Source organism: Melanaphis sacchari, unplaced genomic scaffold, assembly GCF_002803265.2.
Source record: "Melanaphis sacchari strain LSU unplaced genomic scaffold, SCAv2.0 Contig36_pilon_pilon, whole genome shotgun sequence".
NCBI classification, from domain to species: Eukaryota; Metazoa; Arthropoda; class Insecta; order Hemiptera; family Aphididae; genus Melanaphis; species Melanaphis sacchari.
Genome location: NW_020271232.1, coordinates 4,309,954 through 4,330,835, shown reverse-complemented (window position 1 = coordinate 4,330,835; position 20,882 = coordinate 4,309,954). Strand labels below are relative to the sequence as shown.

Sequence of the window (20,882 nt, the reverse complement as noted above, 5' to 3'; positions counted from 1 at the left end):
ATTGTACGTCAGTCAGATCATGAGCATAAAACCACATTATAGTCTATTATAATATAGTCTCAGACACGCGAGAGAAAATACGGCTTAATGCCAATATAAAGTACAGGCTTTATTATTTTTATTTTAACTACGATGCAATTTTTTACTATATGTAAATTAAATCCTAACCAGTCATCGTCACACAATATCATTATTGTAATATTTACAGGGAAACATTCGTTGTACACGCTCGCGGTATCGTTTTCCCGACCGTTTCAATACAACGAATAATAATAGTAAAAAATTATAAGCTACTACGACCGACCACGATAACATAATAATTTAAAATTACATTTAGCGTTGCTAACAACAACAATAATAATACCGACGCTTGTATACAGGTCGACTGGTGGGGCGTCAGCGGTTGCCACAATAAACCAATGCGTTTACTCGTTTATAGGTAACAAGATCGCGTTTCTGGGTCACCGTGGTACACGCGCGTTTTATTGGAAAACTTTGAGACCGAACGTTTATATAACTACGTTCATTTATAACTGCAGGTACGCAATCACATAGTGGTAGAAAAGTGGATATATAGGTAAGACATTTTCTAATTTTTGAAATACTTATGTAGAATGAACGAAAAATATAAATGCTATCACCAAGGAAAGAGATGAAAGATTTCAATCTAAAAATTGAAAATACAACTCATTTATATATTATTTAGTATTCATCCAAATAATTCTCATGATGATAATATAAATTATTCCATTCGCCGGTCATTAAAAACCTCATGTTTTTTCATTAAATACCTATTTAAATTAAATTTGTTCAATTTAAAGTATAGAATGAAATATAATAATTATATATAAGCAGCACATGTCAACGATTGGGATCTTGAACCTTAACATTTCCTTAGAACTTATCCATCAAATCCGGTGATTTAAACATCGGTCGAGTACATGAGTAAATGCATACGTATAATTGTAAATACTATATAGTAAAAATACTAAAAACGCAGGACAAGCATTTCGAGTGAAAAGAACACTCCAATTCTTCAAACGATAAACGATTTTGTGGAATTGGAATGACATTTTAGAAAGGGCTTAATCTTTTTTTTTTTTAATGTTACAATTATTATTATCTACAATCTATATAATACACATATTATGTAGATTAAAGACCATACCCCAGACCTAGACCATATCTAATAGTTTATAAAATAACAATTGATTTAAATGATTTAAACGAGATTAACCTCTAAGTATATTTTCTATTTTTTTTTTTCAAATACATACATATAAATATATGTAATATAATTTATAGCGAATACAAAAATAATAAAACAAAATAATCGAAATCTGTAGTTATTCATCATTCGTATGTAACCCATGACTGCTATAATAATTTTAAATGGGTATCTACATGAAAAATACGATCTTAAATATTGAGGGTACTAATGAGATATTTATGGGGAGGGGCTTTTAGCCTTCCAAAGTTTCCTTTATTTTTCCTACTTCTTGTATTCACAAGACGCTTGCATATACGTACAACTACGCATTATGATAAATGTATAATGTAACAATATGTAAGACGTAGCGAGTAGGTACTCGGACTTTGTGCGACGATCGACTTTACTACTTTTGGTATAAAACTATAGGTAGGTATCTATATTATACTATTAGGTATGTAATATGTGATGGGGATTCCCGTGCATTACCGTTGGTCCACAGGCTGCCGGCGATGTTTCGCATCACCGTGTCTACCCTGTTCCGCCGGTCGCGGTGTGCCCGGGTGTCGCGTTCCCTTTCCTTCTTGCGGTACTCCGGATCGTTCCTCTGTTCTCGACGGGCTCGCGTGTTTCGCGCCCGCTCCGCCAGCCGGTATACCGGGTCGGCCCGCCTCAACCTCTGCAACTCCCTACGCCTGTCCCGTCTGCGCTGACGTGACAATGCCTTCTGTTCGTCCGATAACCGAGGCGGCGCCATCCACCGTCGCCGCCACCGCAACCGATCGCCGCCTCCTTCAACACACACACACGCACACAGCCGAACGTTTAGTTTAAGTTGTACACAATATTATTATAATAACTGTGAAATTGAAAAAAAAAAAAAAAGATGATAATTGCGCGTAGTTTACAGCGAAACATTTAGAAACAAATTTCTAGACACATAAATGACGCGTTTCATTTCATATTATATAGGATGGTCAGACCATACCTCGTTTATAGCCTAAGGAAAAACGTAAAATATTCACGAGTTAATTTTTTTTTGTATTCATCATGTACGAAATAACCAACTACTGTGAATCGTGAAAACATTAAATTTCGATATAAAACGCAAGCACACTATTTTACATCTACAGAGTAATTTGATGATTCATAATTGGAACATGTTATTAATAATAACTAATAATAGGTACTAATTAGTATATTTAGATGATTTAAAAATAAAATTTAAAAATATTCATAATAACTACATGATAGTAATTGAATAAACTATAATACATTTAGTTTTAAGATTATATTATGTATATGTATACTATGAATACCTACTGAATTTAATGAATCATAATCTATTAGTAAAAAAAAAAAAAACATTTTTAACGAATTTTTTGAGTTACTATCATAATATGTATTTGATAGATACTTAAAAATAATAATGGCCATAATAATTATTAAAGAAAGCTGTATTGGAAGTTAGTACAAAAAATGTAACTAGTTTACAGGTTTACTAAAGAAATTAAACATTAAAAAAACCTTGTACGATGAAAAATTATTATTTTATAAATAAAAATTAATATTAATAACTATTTTAAAAGGTATAACTAAAAATGTAATTAAAAAATATATGATTTTAATTTAGTAAAAATGTTAAAATATAATTTTCTTAAGAACTGTTTCGGTACGACAATCATTATTATAATAGAAACAAAAATGTTGTACATATCTAACAATAATTAAAACTAAACACACGGAACGCATATTATACACAATATGTTTTGTATTGTTACATATTGATTGAAAATTCTAATTGAAACATTTTTTTAACTTTTAAATATTGTTTTACAATAATTAATTAAATTAATTACGTGTAGTTTACGTAATGATCATCATAGTATAATATTCTTTATTATTACACTTAATCGTATACCTTAAAACATTTAAAATCGCGTTGTCCCGCTTGTGAAATATATGTAAAAATAAACGTGTTATTATTATTACATAAAGGCGCTACATTATTTTTATTAATATGTTAAACTTGATGAAAAACAACCATTTTAGTATGTGTATATTCTGATAATATTGCATATATAATATACACATAAAAGTGTTTTCATATATATATATATATATATATATATTATGTTATTACTTATCATGCTTACATGTAGTATGGACACATTATTTACAGATAATTACACATTGAGTTATACAGTGGATCATAATAATCCTATATTTCTAAACTTCTAGTATACTTGGCCACAATAGATTATTTAATAGCAGATTTCAAATTTTGCAATACCTATGTCTCATTTTACTTTATTGGGAATTCATTAAATTGCTATCTCAACAATGTCAAAAATCCACCATTTATATTTTTTTAATTTTTGTATTTAATTATAAAATTAATAGTATATTTTTGTTTATCTATTTCTTCTATTGGCAGTATTGTAACTTATATAGAAGCTACAAAAGATGGACGATGAACATGTGTAATGCGTTTTTTAATTTCCAAGTTAATAATTTGATAGACATTTAATGTTATTATCTATATCGTTATAACATATACTCATTATTTCGGAATATTTTTAGTAAGTAATTTCATATCTATGCTGGCAGTAACCAATGTCGTATAATACCTAAGTAATCCAGCCAACCCGAAGCTACATAGGGGATTACGTTTGGTAAAATCATTATGTTCATAAAATAAAAGAAATAATTTACTTTGAATACGTAAAATAATATGGATTTAAAACTTAGTAGTACCTGTAATCTATAATATGTACGTACAAGTACAATCCAAGGAAATAGTATAGTTGACCATAATAATTGTAAATAAAAAAAAAAATAACCCTTTACAGTATAGTGGATTTAAGGTAAACCTCGCAATTGATTAGATGTAGTAATTTTACTGAAATGGGTTTGTTAAATTTGAATTAAATAAATCATTGAATAAGTAAGAAAAAAATTCTGAGACAGTTTCTACTTCTAAGGATATTTTATAATATAGATAGGTTATTAAAAGATCAAGGTTATTCTAATTTTTGGAAAAATATGGCATATGGCATTTTATAAATATTAATAATCATAATAGTATATTATGGATTATCCTAACTATTACAACTAATTAAAAAATTCGTAGTATTAATTATAAAATAAAGCTTATTAATATCAGTGTATATGGAAATTATGAATAATAATATATCAAATAATAGCTGGTAGGTGGATTGCTCTCGTGTTGTTTCATTGAAATAGTTTGGCGAATCTAGATACCGAAAACGACAAAAACAGCCATTATGAATTATAAGTCAGTGTCTGACAATTAAATACCATGGTCCTAACAAAACAATAAGCCTTTGTATATTATACTTTTCGATTATTTTTCTTGGTGCAAAGAAATTAATTGTCACGAATTCATGACGAGTATATTTCTAACAACCATTGGTAGTGGTAACATAGGAAACAGAGACGTGATAAAAATGGTGTGGCTAGTGCTGGAAGGTAATTTTTGATTTGAACGAAATACAGCTATCACCTGCGACACGTACGACACGCGCGTCGACCGTGACAGAAATAGCTCACTTTCCGATTATGCTACATATTATACTATTTTAAATTACAATATAATAACTAAAATCGTTTTTTCGAATAAATGTCCAATTTTTAAGAATTAGAAATTTATTTCTATAAAAAAAAAAAATATATAAAATAAAATAACACACATTATTATAAAACCAATAGATACATTCATCGGTCTGCTTAAAATTTAAAGTATAAGTCAACTATATGTAAGCTGTAAAGATTTAAGTTAGTAAAGTTTATATAAGTAATATTGTTGACTTTTTACTAGAAACTTTTATGTATAAACGCATTTTTCTTGTTCGGAAATAAATTATTGAATTCTTTGATTTTAGATAATGGAAATAATTATAACACTATACAGAACCCAAATGAAATGTCAATACTTTTGTAAAACTTTCTAATTATATTGTTTTTTGTTGCAGATTATTAATGAGAAAACTACAATGGATTAATACAAATGTATTATTATAAAATATTAAAATGTAGACACAATATATTTGTATAAATATTATGTAATACTTTTCAAAATCATGAGAATTTTCACAACGGTTATCTCGGCGATTTAAGGAACAAATTGAATGAAAAAATATTTGTAGTACATAATAATTACGTAAAATAGACTACTACCATATACGTAAGACGCAACTCGCGTTTCAAATAAAAGCCAGTAAACAACAAATATAAGTAGATAATATATAGATAAAAATATTAAAAAAAAAATATATATTTTTATATATAAAAATATTGTGTTATAACTTATAAGAAATTAGCAAGTATAATACAGTATTATAGTTAAATAAAAACACAATTACGTCTAAATCACGAACAAAACCGTAAAATAAAATATGATTATAATATTATATTATATTACGCATTATTATTAATTATTATTATTTTTATAAAATTAGTCGTTCGCTAATGTCGTTAGTATGTGGAGTTGCTTGGCAACCTCTAACACCGAATTTATTATATGTATATTGCAAACAGTTCAATCTAATGTTTATCTCTCGCCGAGTTTTGCAACACATTGCGTTCGTCCGCGCACATGCATGGGCGCGGTGCATGTAGTCATGTCGTGAGTAGGTAAATTAATAAACGGCAACGTTGCTATTTTAATGGTGCTTGGGAAGAAGAAAATAAAAATTGAACGATTTAAATTTCGACGGACGATAAGAAAATAACCATCAATTTATCGCAATATTGTTGTTTTCATTTTTTTTTCCTGGACCACAAATTAAAAGGGAAAAATATATTATTATAATACTAGCCAAATGCGTACCTAAATACGATTGAGACCTGGTGGCGGATATCATAATAAAAATAATAATATTTCATAATTAATACCTACGTTGCTTTCTTGTGTATTATTTATCTTATTTTAATTTAAACTCTCATCGCAATGTTAAATTGTAATAATAATAACATAATACAACGACACATTCTACTGATAGCCATGCTGACCTAACTAGAAACCGTGTTCCATCAACAATCTACACTCATGTATTTGCTCAAATAAAATCATAAACGTCAAACCGATAAATATGGTCCGAAAAAACACGTGTAGCTACTACAACAACGCAACATTGTCTGTATTTGTTTAAGCATTGTTAAATGTCAGGCGTGTTTCATTTTTTAAATGTATTTAATATGCGTTGTTATCACCATATATTGTGTGATGTTATTACGTGGTGTGCAGCTGTGTGGAGTAGGGACGCATATTGTACATCTATTACAGACACATGCATACAGATAACTACCGATAACGGGTCTACTCTTCTTTTATTATACATTTTATAGACGTTAGTAATTGGTTTAAAAAATTATGTGTTTGTACTTATAATTTTGATTACGTTTTTACATAATGTGAACTATATATAATAATTTCCAGTGGTTTAGAGTATTCTCAGTTAAAAATTACCTCATTAATAATCTTTACTTCTGTCGTAAATCGTCGATTCAATATTTTTATCCCACATATGTAAAAGTAAAATTAATCGTAGTATTAGTAGTAGTGATAGTTATATGTTTAAAAAAATTACAATTATTAATACAATATTATTGTAAATCCATAAAAAAATCTTTAAAGAACACTTAAAAAAAAAAAGAATTTGTTAATGTATAATTTTAAAACGTAGGTTAGGTAGGTAGTGAATAAGTATACATTTTTATAATTTTATTTTTAAATTATACATGGTATAATTCTACAATAATTATTCTATTTATTTTCTTGACCAATTTTTAAATAACTAAATCACAACATAGTTGCCAATGTGCAAAAAATTACCAAACAAAAAAATAAAATAATTATGTAATATGATTTAAACAATTAAAAAAATATAAACAAAAATTTATATTATCATTTTTTTTAAATTTATGTAATTAAAAAAATAGAAACTGACTTTTTCATGTTATAATTGTATTTAAATTTTTATGCGGTTACCATGGCTTCGTAAGTCGTAACGTTGTATTTTAGTTATCCAGTATTCTCATTCGAAAAAATTTGTTGAATACTGTTTTAATAGTGCAAATACATTTTAGAAATATTTACTTATTTCTATGCACTTATTCTGATATATTTTATATTACTGCATAATAGCGTTCATGCTTTAATTCCGTTATTCTAAATTGTAGTGGAAGGGGCAGTCATAAAGAATATAAGGTCAATACGGGTTCAAGGAAATGCTGAATGACATTGCTATCATAACGCGACGGTAAGCCCCTACGTTCAATATTCATTGAAACATTATTGTGAGGGTTTATTATAATACATGGTGAGAATTTATGGAGAATATTATTGTTAGACTGTGGTGTGTACTGCGGATATCCTCTTGCAGTTAACAGGGTAACATATCTAAAAAATTGACCCCTATGTATACTATTTTTTTTTAGTATACTAAGTGTTTATGAGCTAACTATTGAAAAAAAATGATTATTAAAATGTAGGAACCTATAAATGATTATTGTAGGCAAATTCAATATTGATATATGAAATTTATTTAATGTCCACGGCTAAAATTATTCATAAACAAATGTTGAAAATTCATATAACTATTACAATTATATACAACGATTTCTCTTACTACTAGCACTATTTCTAATATATAGTACATGTTGTATGTATATATAACAAAAATAGAGGCAATTAATTGCTGTTAAATGCATTGTGTATATTATTGTTTTAAGTAGGCTGCAGAAATCATCTAATATTTGAAAGACTTCGGAGCTCAATATTCGGATAAAACATCTGTTTGAAATAACACCGAGAAAGGTTACTAACCTTAAGATAACTTTTTTTGGGGGGGGGGGGAATAATTATCTATGATGGAAAAAAATATATCGGAGAAAATATTAAACAAAAACAATATTTTTAAAATATTAATTATATTTTAGATTAAAATTTTGTCGATGGGTGTTATGAATAAACAAATAATATATTAAAATATATTTGTTTATTATTATATTATTGTAATTTGTAGGTTACATAGCTAGGTACTATATGTATAATTTTTAATGGAGTGAAAGTATACATTTTAATATAGATTCTTGAGAACATTAGAGCTTTAGTAGCGTACTACAGGTCCTGCAGCATATTTTAAATCACTTTTATAAATTTTAGAAATTGATGTTAACCCATACAAATTTCAATTTAACTTATCTATATAATCGTTTGACTATCATAATATTATTCAAGTATATTGTGCATTTATGATTTTTCTTGTTTTGATCATTAAATGGTAGAAATAATAATGTAGCAAATTTTAGTTCATGAATATTATGAACTTACAAAATATGTAACTTTAAATATATACCTAATCTTCACTGTTGACTTGAGTTTATTTTATACCATTTAGAAAATATGCCAAAACTCTTTTCAAACCATAAATATAGAAATGAAAATAATAACTATTTTTAATGATTTACAATGTGTCGTCATTTTTTGGACTATTCTATTTTTTCTTTTTATTATTACCCAGCTTGGTTTAGATAGTTATCTGTTGTTACGAGTCAACCGACAGCAAAACACTTTATAGAATATCACCAAATAATTTATGGTTAATATAAATAGGTCGAAAAAGATCCTATTAATTTTTTAGAATTTTCTTATTAATACCGATATAATGTTTAAATATTTAGGTATAGATTTCCGATATATCGTCTGGACGCGGTGTGTTATGTTAATGACAGGTAAGCATCTACACCGTACTGTTTGCACTGTCATACAATGCAGGAAATCCGTTCCTTTTGTGTGTAATATGTGTGTAACTATCGTTATTAATTATAATACACATTTAATAGTGTGTATATATTCAATGATACCATGCAGCTAACTAATTAAATGTCCATTTTTCAGTTTCCCAAAAGTGTTCGTTGACTATTAAGTTTCAAAATAAGCTACATTATCATTTCTACTTAAAGTGCTAAAGTGTGGGACAGGCTGTGGATAGATCTAGTTAAACCATGTAGGGTGGCAGTTAGTGTTCAATCACTTTTATGATAGTATAGTTTAATTTCCCTAATAATAACGAAATCCATTATAAGCATTGCATAAATTATATAATCTATAGTTTTTATGCCACATTTTATAATGTTTATAATATAATTAAGTCAATGAGTCCATCCCGTCAATAAAATAAAATAATAATAATAATAATAATAATAATTTTTTTTTATTAGCTTCAAGTAATAAACTATTATAGCTCAACAATTAGAGAACAACTTAAGAATAGTAACATAGCATACTCGTATTAATTTATAGATAATGAAATTACATTTTGAATATGGAAAGTGACGTCAACATAATAATTTAGACATTGATAAAATATAGATTAAAAACAGGTATGGGTCGGGAAAATAATAATAATAAGATGAGAACTTATTAATTAAATTTAATAAATTAATATACGTTAATATGGAACTTAAAGACTTGAAAACTACAGAACCAATTAATACCAAATTTTAATCACATATTCTTAAGACTCGGGTAATGTTCAAAGCTTTGTTTTTTGACTATCATAAGTTTCTATAAAGTAGACACACACGTGAATATTATTTTGTTCATAACAATTTTTGTTAATTTTTAAAGTTGTTATTAGTTATAAAAATAAAAGATATTTATGTATATATATAATTATATTATAACTTATTTTAAAAGTACTTGATTAATTTTGACAAAAATTTCAAATAATTCTTAAAGTAAAGTTCAGAGAAAAGTTAATACTTTGTTTGATTATGTGTTATTTCCAATAAGCTACAGACTGATTACACATCTCGGTTAAATTAGTTCATAAAGTGAAGTGCTCTAACGCCGACTTTCCCTTGAATTGAAATATGTTAAAATATTATATTAGTTTATTTTTTACGGGCGAAGTCGGGTTATAGGTACAGCTAGTTAATTATAAAATTATAAATACTTATTTAATAAATTATGAGTGTAGGTTCATTTATAGTTTTATACTTATATATAGACTGAATTTCAATCTTATTTAGTTTTGTACTATAATAATTGTATCATTGTAATTATCTTTTATAGGATTTCAAAAAAATCTTATTAAACCTTGAGAATTAAAATATTAAACATAGAAACAATAAAACTTAATATAAAATAACAACATTAGAGATAATATGAAAATAATACTAATACCTAGTAGTTATCTATACATGATAGAAATATGGTAATAGGTATAAATTAAAATAATAATATTTAGAATTAATTTCAAGTTATAGATCAACAGAGTAATAAAACTATGCAAAATATATCGCTATAGTATTATACGTCTATACTCTATACAAATGAAAACTATAATATATACATATTATACATAAATATAAATTACTACTTTCTAATTTTTGTTCAAAAGAAAAATATGATCGTCACTTGGGGCAGATCAAGATTTACCACTATTTAATATGGTAAGCAATAAACATTTTACTTAATTATTCCAGTTTTCCTTCAAAACTGGTCTAATATACCTTCCAACTTTCAATAAAATGTTATTAATAAATAATGCAAATATTATGATAAATTGATAACTGTAATATTTTTTTTTATATATATTTATAATTAAGATATATATGTTTAATAAAATGTATAAGTTTATAATATATTATGTTTTATATACTATATTTAAGTTGAACATAATTTATAATTAAAATAAAAAATTACAAGGTATCTCGGTATTTCGATGTGTTTGTTTATCTAAAAAAATGAAGGCATACAATAATACAGGACGCTTTAAAATGTACAGAATGCATCACTGAAAATTAATTTACAAAATATTCAATAGAATACTTTAATATACACTATGTCTATTATATTATAAATGGAAATAATGGGATACTTAAAACTATAAAATGTATATTCATTGTAAAGTACTTAGTTGTATCAAATATATTTATCAGAATATTGTTATCTTAATGAGGTTCAGTTATTAAACAGCCACGTTGCAGCTTAAGCAATGTTGTCAACAATATAAAAGGTCATGGTGAAAATATAATTTTATTTGGTTTAAATTTTAAGTAAACGACGATTATATAGCCTAATAATAATCGACATTAAATAAAAAAAAAATAAAGGTACTGAACTATTGAAATTTCTTAGATTGTAAACAAAGCGAATACTGAAGTAATGTAAACAGTTATATCATTCTATTTAAACCAAATTGGTTTTCACGAATTTCATAAACTAGGTAAGGAACAAAATATTTCTACAATATTTTAGTTTATAAAATACCTGCAGGATATATAAGTAGTAAAATAGGATCTAATATTCTTTTTTTTTTTTAAATACAGAAGAAATAACTAATTAAAATTTAAAAATTTCTAAATTTTAATTGAACATTTTGTAGATTTTTGTAATAAATACATTTTTTTAATTACAACCACATAAGGATTATTATGTTTTATGATCGTTTAAAATTAAATAGGTATTTACTTATTTACAATATTTACACAATAATATATTAAATTTAATTATATTATGTAGTTGATTTTAGAACAACAATAAAGTTAAATTAGGCTTGGCTAAATACTTAACCTAAGTCCAGTGGCGGACTGGGAGAAAAAAACAGCCCGGGAAAATCATAATTTTAGAGGCCCTCAGTATACTAACGGCCCTATATATAATATATATATTTTTTTATGTAAAAACAATTTTACTATACATTTTTTTAAATATTTTGATTAATTGATATAAAACAAAATAAAATAACTATTATACATTTAAAATTTATTAGAGTATATCTCAAGTAATTGTTATGTATATAAAAATAAATAATAATAATAAAATAATATAATTTATAATATATATATATTACTACAATCAATTTGATTTTAGTAAGAAAGTTTATTATTTAATAAATCACTTTTAGTTTTTAACATATTAATAATATCATCATTATCAATACTAAATAAAACATTTTTTTCGACTGCCATCATCATAAATGCGTCCAATTTATCTTCACCCATTGAATTTCTCAGGCGAGTTTTAATTATTTTCAACAGAGAAAATGATCTTTCGCATGCTACCTATATTAATAATTTTAATGAAAATTCTGTTAGATCTTTCAAATAAAATACATACAAATTATTGATATATTCCAACTGTTTACTTACTTGAGTACACCAGTACACGGCAATGTCAATAAGTATTGATAAGCCATGGTCAAGCAATGATATGCATTACTATATAAATTATATTTTATAAGAACATTATAGCAGCATACAACACAATTCTTGCAGGATTTACATTCTAATTTATCAGTGTTATTTTTCTCATTATTTTCTTCAATTTCATTTTCACTTTCAATTTCATTTAATTGCATATCAAATGATTCTGGTAATGATTTTTTTAATCCATTCCAATTTTTAATAAAGCTATGCAATTCCATTGTAGTATCTGTTTATTTAAAAAAAGTATTTGGCCAACATACGCATTATGAGCGTATGAAATTTAATTTAAATTTTGACATATTTCGTATAAATTCGAACTTTAAGCACTTATAAAAAAAAATTGTGAATAACGATTTCGGATTTCTATTTATCACTTTAAGAAAAACTTATAAGAAACCTTGTATTAAATTTTTAAGATTTTCTGGCCACCCAAAAAATTTTTATCGGCATTTGAAGAAAAAAAACTTAGAAAAGTCGAAAATTTCAATTGTCTATAAGTAGCTTAAAAATAGTCAAAATATTTTGAAAATTTAACTGTAAAGAGATAACCATAATATAAACATTTGGTGAAAATTTCAAGTATTTACAATGATTCGTTTTTGAGTTACAGCAAAATCAAAAAATCGATTTTATCGAAAAATGGTTTTTCGTAAAATTGTCGTTTTTCTGTCACTTTTTTTTTTGTTTTTCTCGATTTTTTTAAAAACTATTTGAAAATTTTACTTTTGACCCCCCCAAAGTACCAACTAGATGAATTTTCCTATTCAAAGAGGGGCTGAAGTCAAAAATCGGAGCATTATTACTGCTCCAAATGTTGTCGTTAGACGCAAAAAAAAAAAAAAAACACACATCATAGTAAAATCAATACATTCATCACTTCGTTCAGAATCTAAAATTATAACATTAGTTATTGCTTATTAACTAAATGTCTAAACAGCATAATAAATACATTTTATTTTACCTACCTTTTTATTTAGAGATTGTTTTTGTGGTTTAAATAGTTCATCTAGTGTCAAACACTGTTTTGCTGAGGCCAACAACAGCTTTTTGTTTTTATCTCTTGCTTTTTCTGCACCACCTTTCCTTTTGTTAACTATTGCTTTTTGTTCTTCACTCATTATTGAAAATCGTAAAATATAAAATATGAATACTGAATAGTAAACAATTAAAACGTTAATAAATAATATTTAAAACAATGAATAAAACCTCATCAGTATTCACACTATTAACACTTAAAACACTAAACAGTGAAAAACGAAAATAAAATATAATATAAAATGTGTAATGTGATGTTATTGCGAGTTGCGACAGCGCGATAATAACAATTATTATTTTATTTGTTATCGCCTATCCATCGCCTATTCGCCTATAACGGCCCATGTAATAACTATTTTCGATTCTATTTTTAAACTTGTAACAATAAGTTGTCAGCAAGCCCGGACCGGCCGAACACGAGCCAGTCCCGCAATAATCAGAAATCTGGGTTTTTAAGTTTAATAATATAACATACTTATTAGATAATATTTTAATTTATAATTTCACAATAATAATATTAATAAATATATATTTTATACGAGCAGCGGCCCACCGGGAAATTTCCCGGTATCCCGGTCGTCCAGTCCGCCACTGCCTAAGTCAGTGCAATTGGTGTTTGAAACAATTATTAATAATATAACATTTTCAAAGAAGATATAGAATGTAGATACTAAAGAATTAAAATTTTAATGCGCATAAAGTTCGTGTCTTCATATCTCTATGAGGTAGCAACAGATAACATAGCCTATAGGTTGTTCAAGTTTATTTTGGAAAATAATAGAACCTAAAACACACTTAAAAATTACACCTTCACTACTATTTATAGTATCTCAGATGACTCCTTAAAATACGTAATTACACTAATTGTGTCGTAACCTTCTTTTAAGACTAATGTCTAATATCAATCATTTAACATCATGAAATCCCATCAATGAATGGTTTTTAACTCAAGAATCCCAAGTCTTAACTATATTTAATACAACACATTACTTGCACTTATTTTAAATATGATAAACATCATATCATATATCTATATTATAGGTATGTAATAAAGGAAAAAAAGAAAACATACAGGCTAAAATAATTATAGCTAGGTAGGTATACCAACTTAATTTTATGTCCCTAATAAAATTGTTAGATGTGTGCTAATAATCAAACTTTATGTATAACTCTGAAAATCGAAAATATCTATCGACTAGTTATGAAATAGTGAGTTCGGTAGAAAATACAATTTTTAGCCTATTTAAGGAGACATTACTCGAACATGATATACAAGTCAAAGTAAGTATTTACATACTTAAAAAGAATTTGTAAGAATTGAAAAAAAAATCATATAAATATTTTATGCATTTACGTAACTGCGTAAATTAATATTATGTATTAATATTGAATATGTATATTTAAAAAACATAAAAGTAAATCCACGAATTTGATAAATAAATACTACGTTTTTTTCTTGTGGTAGGGGTGACATATTTAAAAGGGCTTGGGGCGGGTCCTGTTCTAAATCCGGCACTGAATATCGAACACTAATAATGAAAAGAGATAAATTTACGACACACACACATAAAATTATCCGCATTGAACATTTCAAAATGATATGATTATTATAGAAAACGGCGTTTTCGGACGACAACGTTTTTGGCTACGAACTAACGATTAATTCCACACACCTCGTCTAGTCGTGGCATACATGACGGGTAATATTAACAATATTTTGAGCATTTATTTCATTATTTTTACCATTATATAAGCGATCGCTAATGAATAAATTGTTAGAAATCTCAAACGGGCGTGTCCAAAACTGCACAGGGTTTCAAATATTATGTTAATCATACGATATATTATACACACAGAAGTGTGACACTTGTTCTTTGACGTCCCTATAGTGTCGAGTTTTGTGTTGGTGTTAACGAAGCGGCATTAACAAAAACGCAACGTCGGCGGCCAGAGGGATAGAGCACTGGGGCACACGAGCTGGCGTGAACATGTAGAGACAAGTGTGACTGACTTGATGTTATGATATTATGCACACGATGACGATAATATATAGATTATTATATTATAGCATAGTGTGTGTATTGGTGTAGTGTGCCGTTTTGGTGGCCGACGGGGTCAACGACACGTAACTTCATAGCTGTACATAATATTATTCATGATCATAATATTATATGGTCGTCGATTATATGGTACAGCGATTGGTCCGTTAAGTTTGTAACGCAACATCGTCTTGAAAATGCGCGCGCGTAAGTATAACTACGTATCGTAAAGATATTTCGTATTTATTTTCATGCCGAACGCGTTCTTAACTTAATTGTCGTACACGTGTTATCGCTTGTTACTGCAATAAAAAATAATAAAAGCAATACGGTTGTCACTGTCGACGCCGCCGTCCGCCGTCAGTGGACGCAAGACGAGATTCTCTCGACGTATGATGCCACCCAAAATAAATTTAGTGGTGAGCAGCACGAGCAGAACGGCTAAAGAGCCCACGCGCCGCCGCCGCCTAACTCGAAAATTTTTCAGAGTGCACTTGTAGACGTTATTGTTAATTATTGTCGTCGTCGTCGTCATTATAATTATTACGGGAAACAACGAATCGAACACGTTCGGTTATCGAGATTCGAGGGCAATACTAATCCGCAGTTACGCCACCGTAGTGCGGTTGACGCCTCCGCTTGACAATAATGTGCGAAAACAGTTTTCTCTCTCTCTCTCTCGTGTGCCGCTGTGCCGGTGCTCCGAAGAAAAACAAAATAAATAACACACTGCGACTGAGACTCGCACTACGACATCAGAATTTTTTGTATCAAACGCGCATCGCATCACGGCGCAGTGTTTGTAGCTGACATTATAATATACGCAGCGGCGGCGGCGGCGACGACTATAAGACGACCTTGGCACCGTTGTTAAAATATGCCACCACTGCGACGACGACGCCGCCGCCGAGTAGTACACACCAAACACGACACGCGGTCGGCGGCGAAATCACATCCTTGACGATCGGTTTATTGCGCGTCGATAATATTGTAACTTGTAGCACGAATGCACGATAATCATTATATCGTACAAGTGTACACGGAATCAGCATCCGTAAGGTTAAACATTGTAGCCGTAGCCGCCGCCGCCGCCACTGCTGCGGCCGTCGAAGTGGTGTCGTGTGCGGTGTGCCCCGTGCCGAGAGTCGACCGAACGAATCAGCTGTAGCCGCATAATAATAATAATAATAATAATAACAATAATAATAATATTCACCGGGCTTGCCTTAAAGCAAGAACCCGGTGGGATAACGAGTTTTCATACATTTCTATGGACGACGTTCGCGTCCGACGACCTGGCCGACGCGGTCGTTCAACGTGTTTTTTTCTCGTTTTCTCGTTTTATTTCATTCCCCCCGAACATCGAAATAGGGCAATACACGCGTTTAGATTCAGTTGGGGGAAAAAAAAAATCACATATTGAAAAACTGCGATTTGTTTGAAATGACCTGTACGGGAGAGTTTGCAGTTTGCAGTTTTTTAAATTCACAGCGATGTTTAATTATATTTTATTTAATATAATATATTTTTTCGCATAACACAGGGAATACTTGTTATTAAACCGTATTGCTATGTATTTTCAAGTGCAATACAACATACACTGAAATATTTTATAACAGTTAATACACAAAAAATAATCATGCGTATAATATCTCTGTTAGTGTTGTTTGATTAAAGTACCTATATTAAGCGATAAACTTACATTTTTATCACCGTCTTATCGTCTTAAAATAATTTTAGAGGGGTTCAATATTTTTAATGGAGTCTATTACCTTTTTTTTAGAATAAATAAATACAAATATTTATATTTATATGTATAATAAACAAAATAAAGCAATGATAATGTACACAATGATACTTAATATTTTTAATTCATACCAAAATGTTAAGGTTTTACTTGAATCTTATTAACTTAACAGTATACACATTACCTATTAGCACTTATATTACATATATAAACGTATTACACATCTACAGGAAGAACAAACAATCATAATAATTTAAGTGTCGTAAAATCTTAAGAAACTGTTTCCATTCCTATATAACTATACAAAGAACAGCTGAGTATAATATAGGTTACTACTTACGGATGTGCATTCTATCATTTCTACCTTTATGAACCAATGCGTAGGTGATTTACTAAGTTTAAGATTCGTTTCGTCGGAATTTTAGTTGTAGCCAGCAAAGTTAAAATCCACAGCCGGAACTCGTCGTGATACTGCACTTGCGGACGATGACTAAAAGACGATTCAATCGAAAATTATAGTGAACGAACGACAGTTGTTGACGACCAACAGAAAATATCACAGTTACTCCGAATTTATTAGTCTCGAATAATAATTATTAGTCTATACCGTAAGAAATATGAATGATGACATGTACCAGCGATCGCCATTGCTGAGCTTACCGTGGTTACCTGCAGTAAACGGTGGATCACAAGCTTAAATAGAAGCTCACTATGAGTCTATGAGATTCACTGACAAAAATGTTTGGAAATTTATTACCAAAATATTTATTAGTGAAATTCTGTGAGGTCACAAATCTGCACGGTCTGACCGCGGTAATAACACAATAGTTATTTACGGTAGTGGTAACGTAAGGGTAACCACGATTATATTAACAGTTAACAGTTAGTTCAGTATAAAATGGTTGTCACGTCCGTCTCCGTCTCATGCACAAATCGCAACATTTTTCATGTTAATTTATTTCTTTTTTTTTCGCAAAATCGTTGTGTGTTATGCGACGTGACGAAATATGGTCACATAATATACATTGCGATCTTTTATTAATTGTTTTCAAACTGACGTTCGCTAATTCGTATCACCTACATAAAAGTTTAGTGCAACAGCGAACGAGTCTTAATCACTTCTGGACGATAAACAATTTCCCAAAAATTATGCATCGGGCGACGATAGTCAAGGTAGGTTATACCAAGTTATCTATATATTCACCACAGGTGCCTCGTGAATTTTCAAGAATAGACATTTCTAACTTCTAACCTACGCTTACTACAACGACTTCGTTTCAAAATATATAATTTACTTTATTTACATATTATTAGGGGTAGGTTTAGTCCTAAACTCTAGTAAAACAATCAAGGTGTGTTTCCTATACGAGGGCGATACCTATTATTATTAAGTATAGTTGAAAATTTAATTAGTCGAAACATAAAAATTAAGGGAATACTTTTTCTGCATTGTATTTATCTATAGCAATTGATTTAGAAATATATTCTGACAGAAAAATATCAATTTGATTAAATACTTATGGGTTTGGAAATTAATCTACTAGGCAATTATTATTTTGAAATCGTGTGTATTTAAAACTCAGAAAAAGCTTAGAAATGTACTTGATCGGAAAATTATTTATTCGGAATCGTATTCCGTAATCCAATAATATAGGTACATTTCTAAAGAATGATTTTTCATGAAAATAAGTTTGTAAGAAGTACGAATCAGACGAAGTATTGTTCAGTTTATCCCAGTCCCAATAACATATGTTTCAAACAGAATATTTTCCATACAATTATGTTTCTGACATAATATATTTCAAACGGATTTTGATTCCAAAGTAATATATATGTTTCAATAAAAAAGCAATTCCAACAATATATGTGATGTTTCCAATGGGATATTTTTCAACAAAAATACGGTTCCTAATGAATAATTTTCCAACTTTTTACGCGCACTCGAATTTTTGTGGAACACTTTAAGTTATAGTCCATAACACTTTAATATCATGTATTATTATGTACTATCGTTATAGCCGGCTGGTAGCATAATATATTTTGAGCGTTAAAATGTAAGATGTAAGTAGTATCTGCGCAAGTGTGTCTAATTTGGTTTACAGCGCAACCGATTCGAACGTAGTATTCTGATAAACAAGTTTGGATAATATGATTGTTGCGCAAGTGTGTGTCCGTCACATGCTCACGCTCCGAATACCCCAAAACGTATTGCATTAAAGAGATGATTAAAATATTTGTGTTTATTAAATCATGTATGCAAAAATGTAAAGTAGATAATACTTAACAAATACCTATATTATATAATTGTAAATAATATATTATTGGTATATTATTTATTATTAATAATTATAAGCTAATATAGTAATAAAATATGAAATAATATAGCTTAGTATCATATATTTATGTCTAATTAAAACATTTTCAAAGCACTAAAACAGTACCTACGTTAAAAATTATTTCAAATAAGACGCGTCATTTGACCGCGACCTAATATGTGTGACGACGATAAAGTAAAAACCGTTCCGAGTGCCATGACAGGTTATATTATATTTTACGTTTTAACGATGACTAAACTGTTAAAAGTTAAAATGAAATTTTGTTTTGTTAGGCTATGTTAAAAATTATGAATTACAATTTTGTGCACATTAAACATCAATAAAATTAGTTGCAGTTAATGACTTAAATATCAAAGCCATGATTTAAGATGATAAAATTAATACAGAATTAGACATAAGAATTTAATCAGGAAAAACTAGTTTAGTTTTCATATACAAATAAATAACGAGATTCCATAATGCTCGCAAAGTGCCTATATAACAACGAGAATAAAACGAATCGGGCCATGGCCAATGAGTTGAAAATTAAAAATCTTACGCCCCAAGTACAAACTTTACTTATAATCTTGAAAATGTATCCTATTTTAAACTACCTTATTAAATTAAATTGTATGTATGTCTAATATAGCAGTTTTGTCTCGGGTAACATAGATCAAGTCAAATAGTTTCATATTTTTCTATTCTTATAAGTTTTATGAATACCAATTGTTTCTTTTTTTCTTCTTTTATTTTTTATTTACTCCGTCTCAAGTCCAACACTCGTGGTGGCACTCTATCGGTCGCACAGGGCAACACCATAGCCGTTGCCCCGGTGACGGTATACGATGCCGTTGGCAGGGTAACGGCCCACGTTCTCGGACGCGCTCGATGATGACGTCGCCGGCCAATAATGCGGCCACGAGTTCTATTAGAGAATGGCATACCATACTAAACCAAACAATCGAAGTGTATAAAAAAATTTTCTCCAAGAATTTCAAATTCCATTCAATTTTTCAATTATAATATTTACTTATTTTGCTCAATTTTGAAACATAATCAGTGTTGTTAATGTACATATTAAAAGAATAAACGTATCTTATAGTCGTATAAAATAATTAAATGAAGTTAATAGAAACTAATTTCTATCGAAATGTGTTATTTATAAACATATAAATTATCAGTGATCATTAAATATTACAGATTAAAAGTAATACTACATTGAAAAAATACTAAAAATGTATTGATTTATTTTTCACCATCAATTATACCAGTAGTAACCTAATCGAACTAAATAT

General features: G+C 28.6%; 1 protein-coding gene across 2 annotated transcripts in view; it reads right to left on the bottom strand.

The window, feature by feature from the left end:
- The window catches only part of LOC112597068 (forkhead box protein N2-like), a 46,724-nt gene that overhangs the window by 23,928 nt on the left and 1,914 nt on the right, over positions 1–20,882 (bottom strand). The window contains exon 2 of one of the 2 annotated variants that reach the window (XM_025342989.1): positions 1,700–2,002. The exons of the other annotated variant lie outside the window; for it this stretch is intronic. Coding sequence (XP_025198774.1) covers positions 1,700–1,967 — 268 coding nt within the window. The 5' untranslated portion in view covers positions 1,968–2,002. The remainder of the gene's footprint in view (positions 1–1,699; positions 2,003–20,882) is intronic. 2 annotated transcript variants of the gene reach the window in all.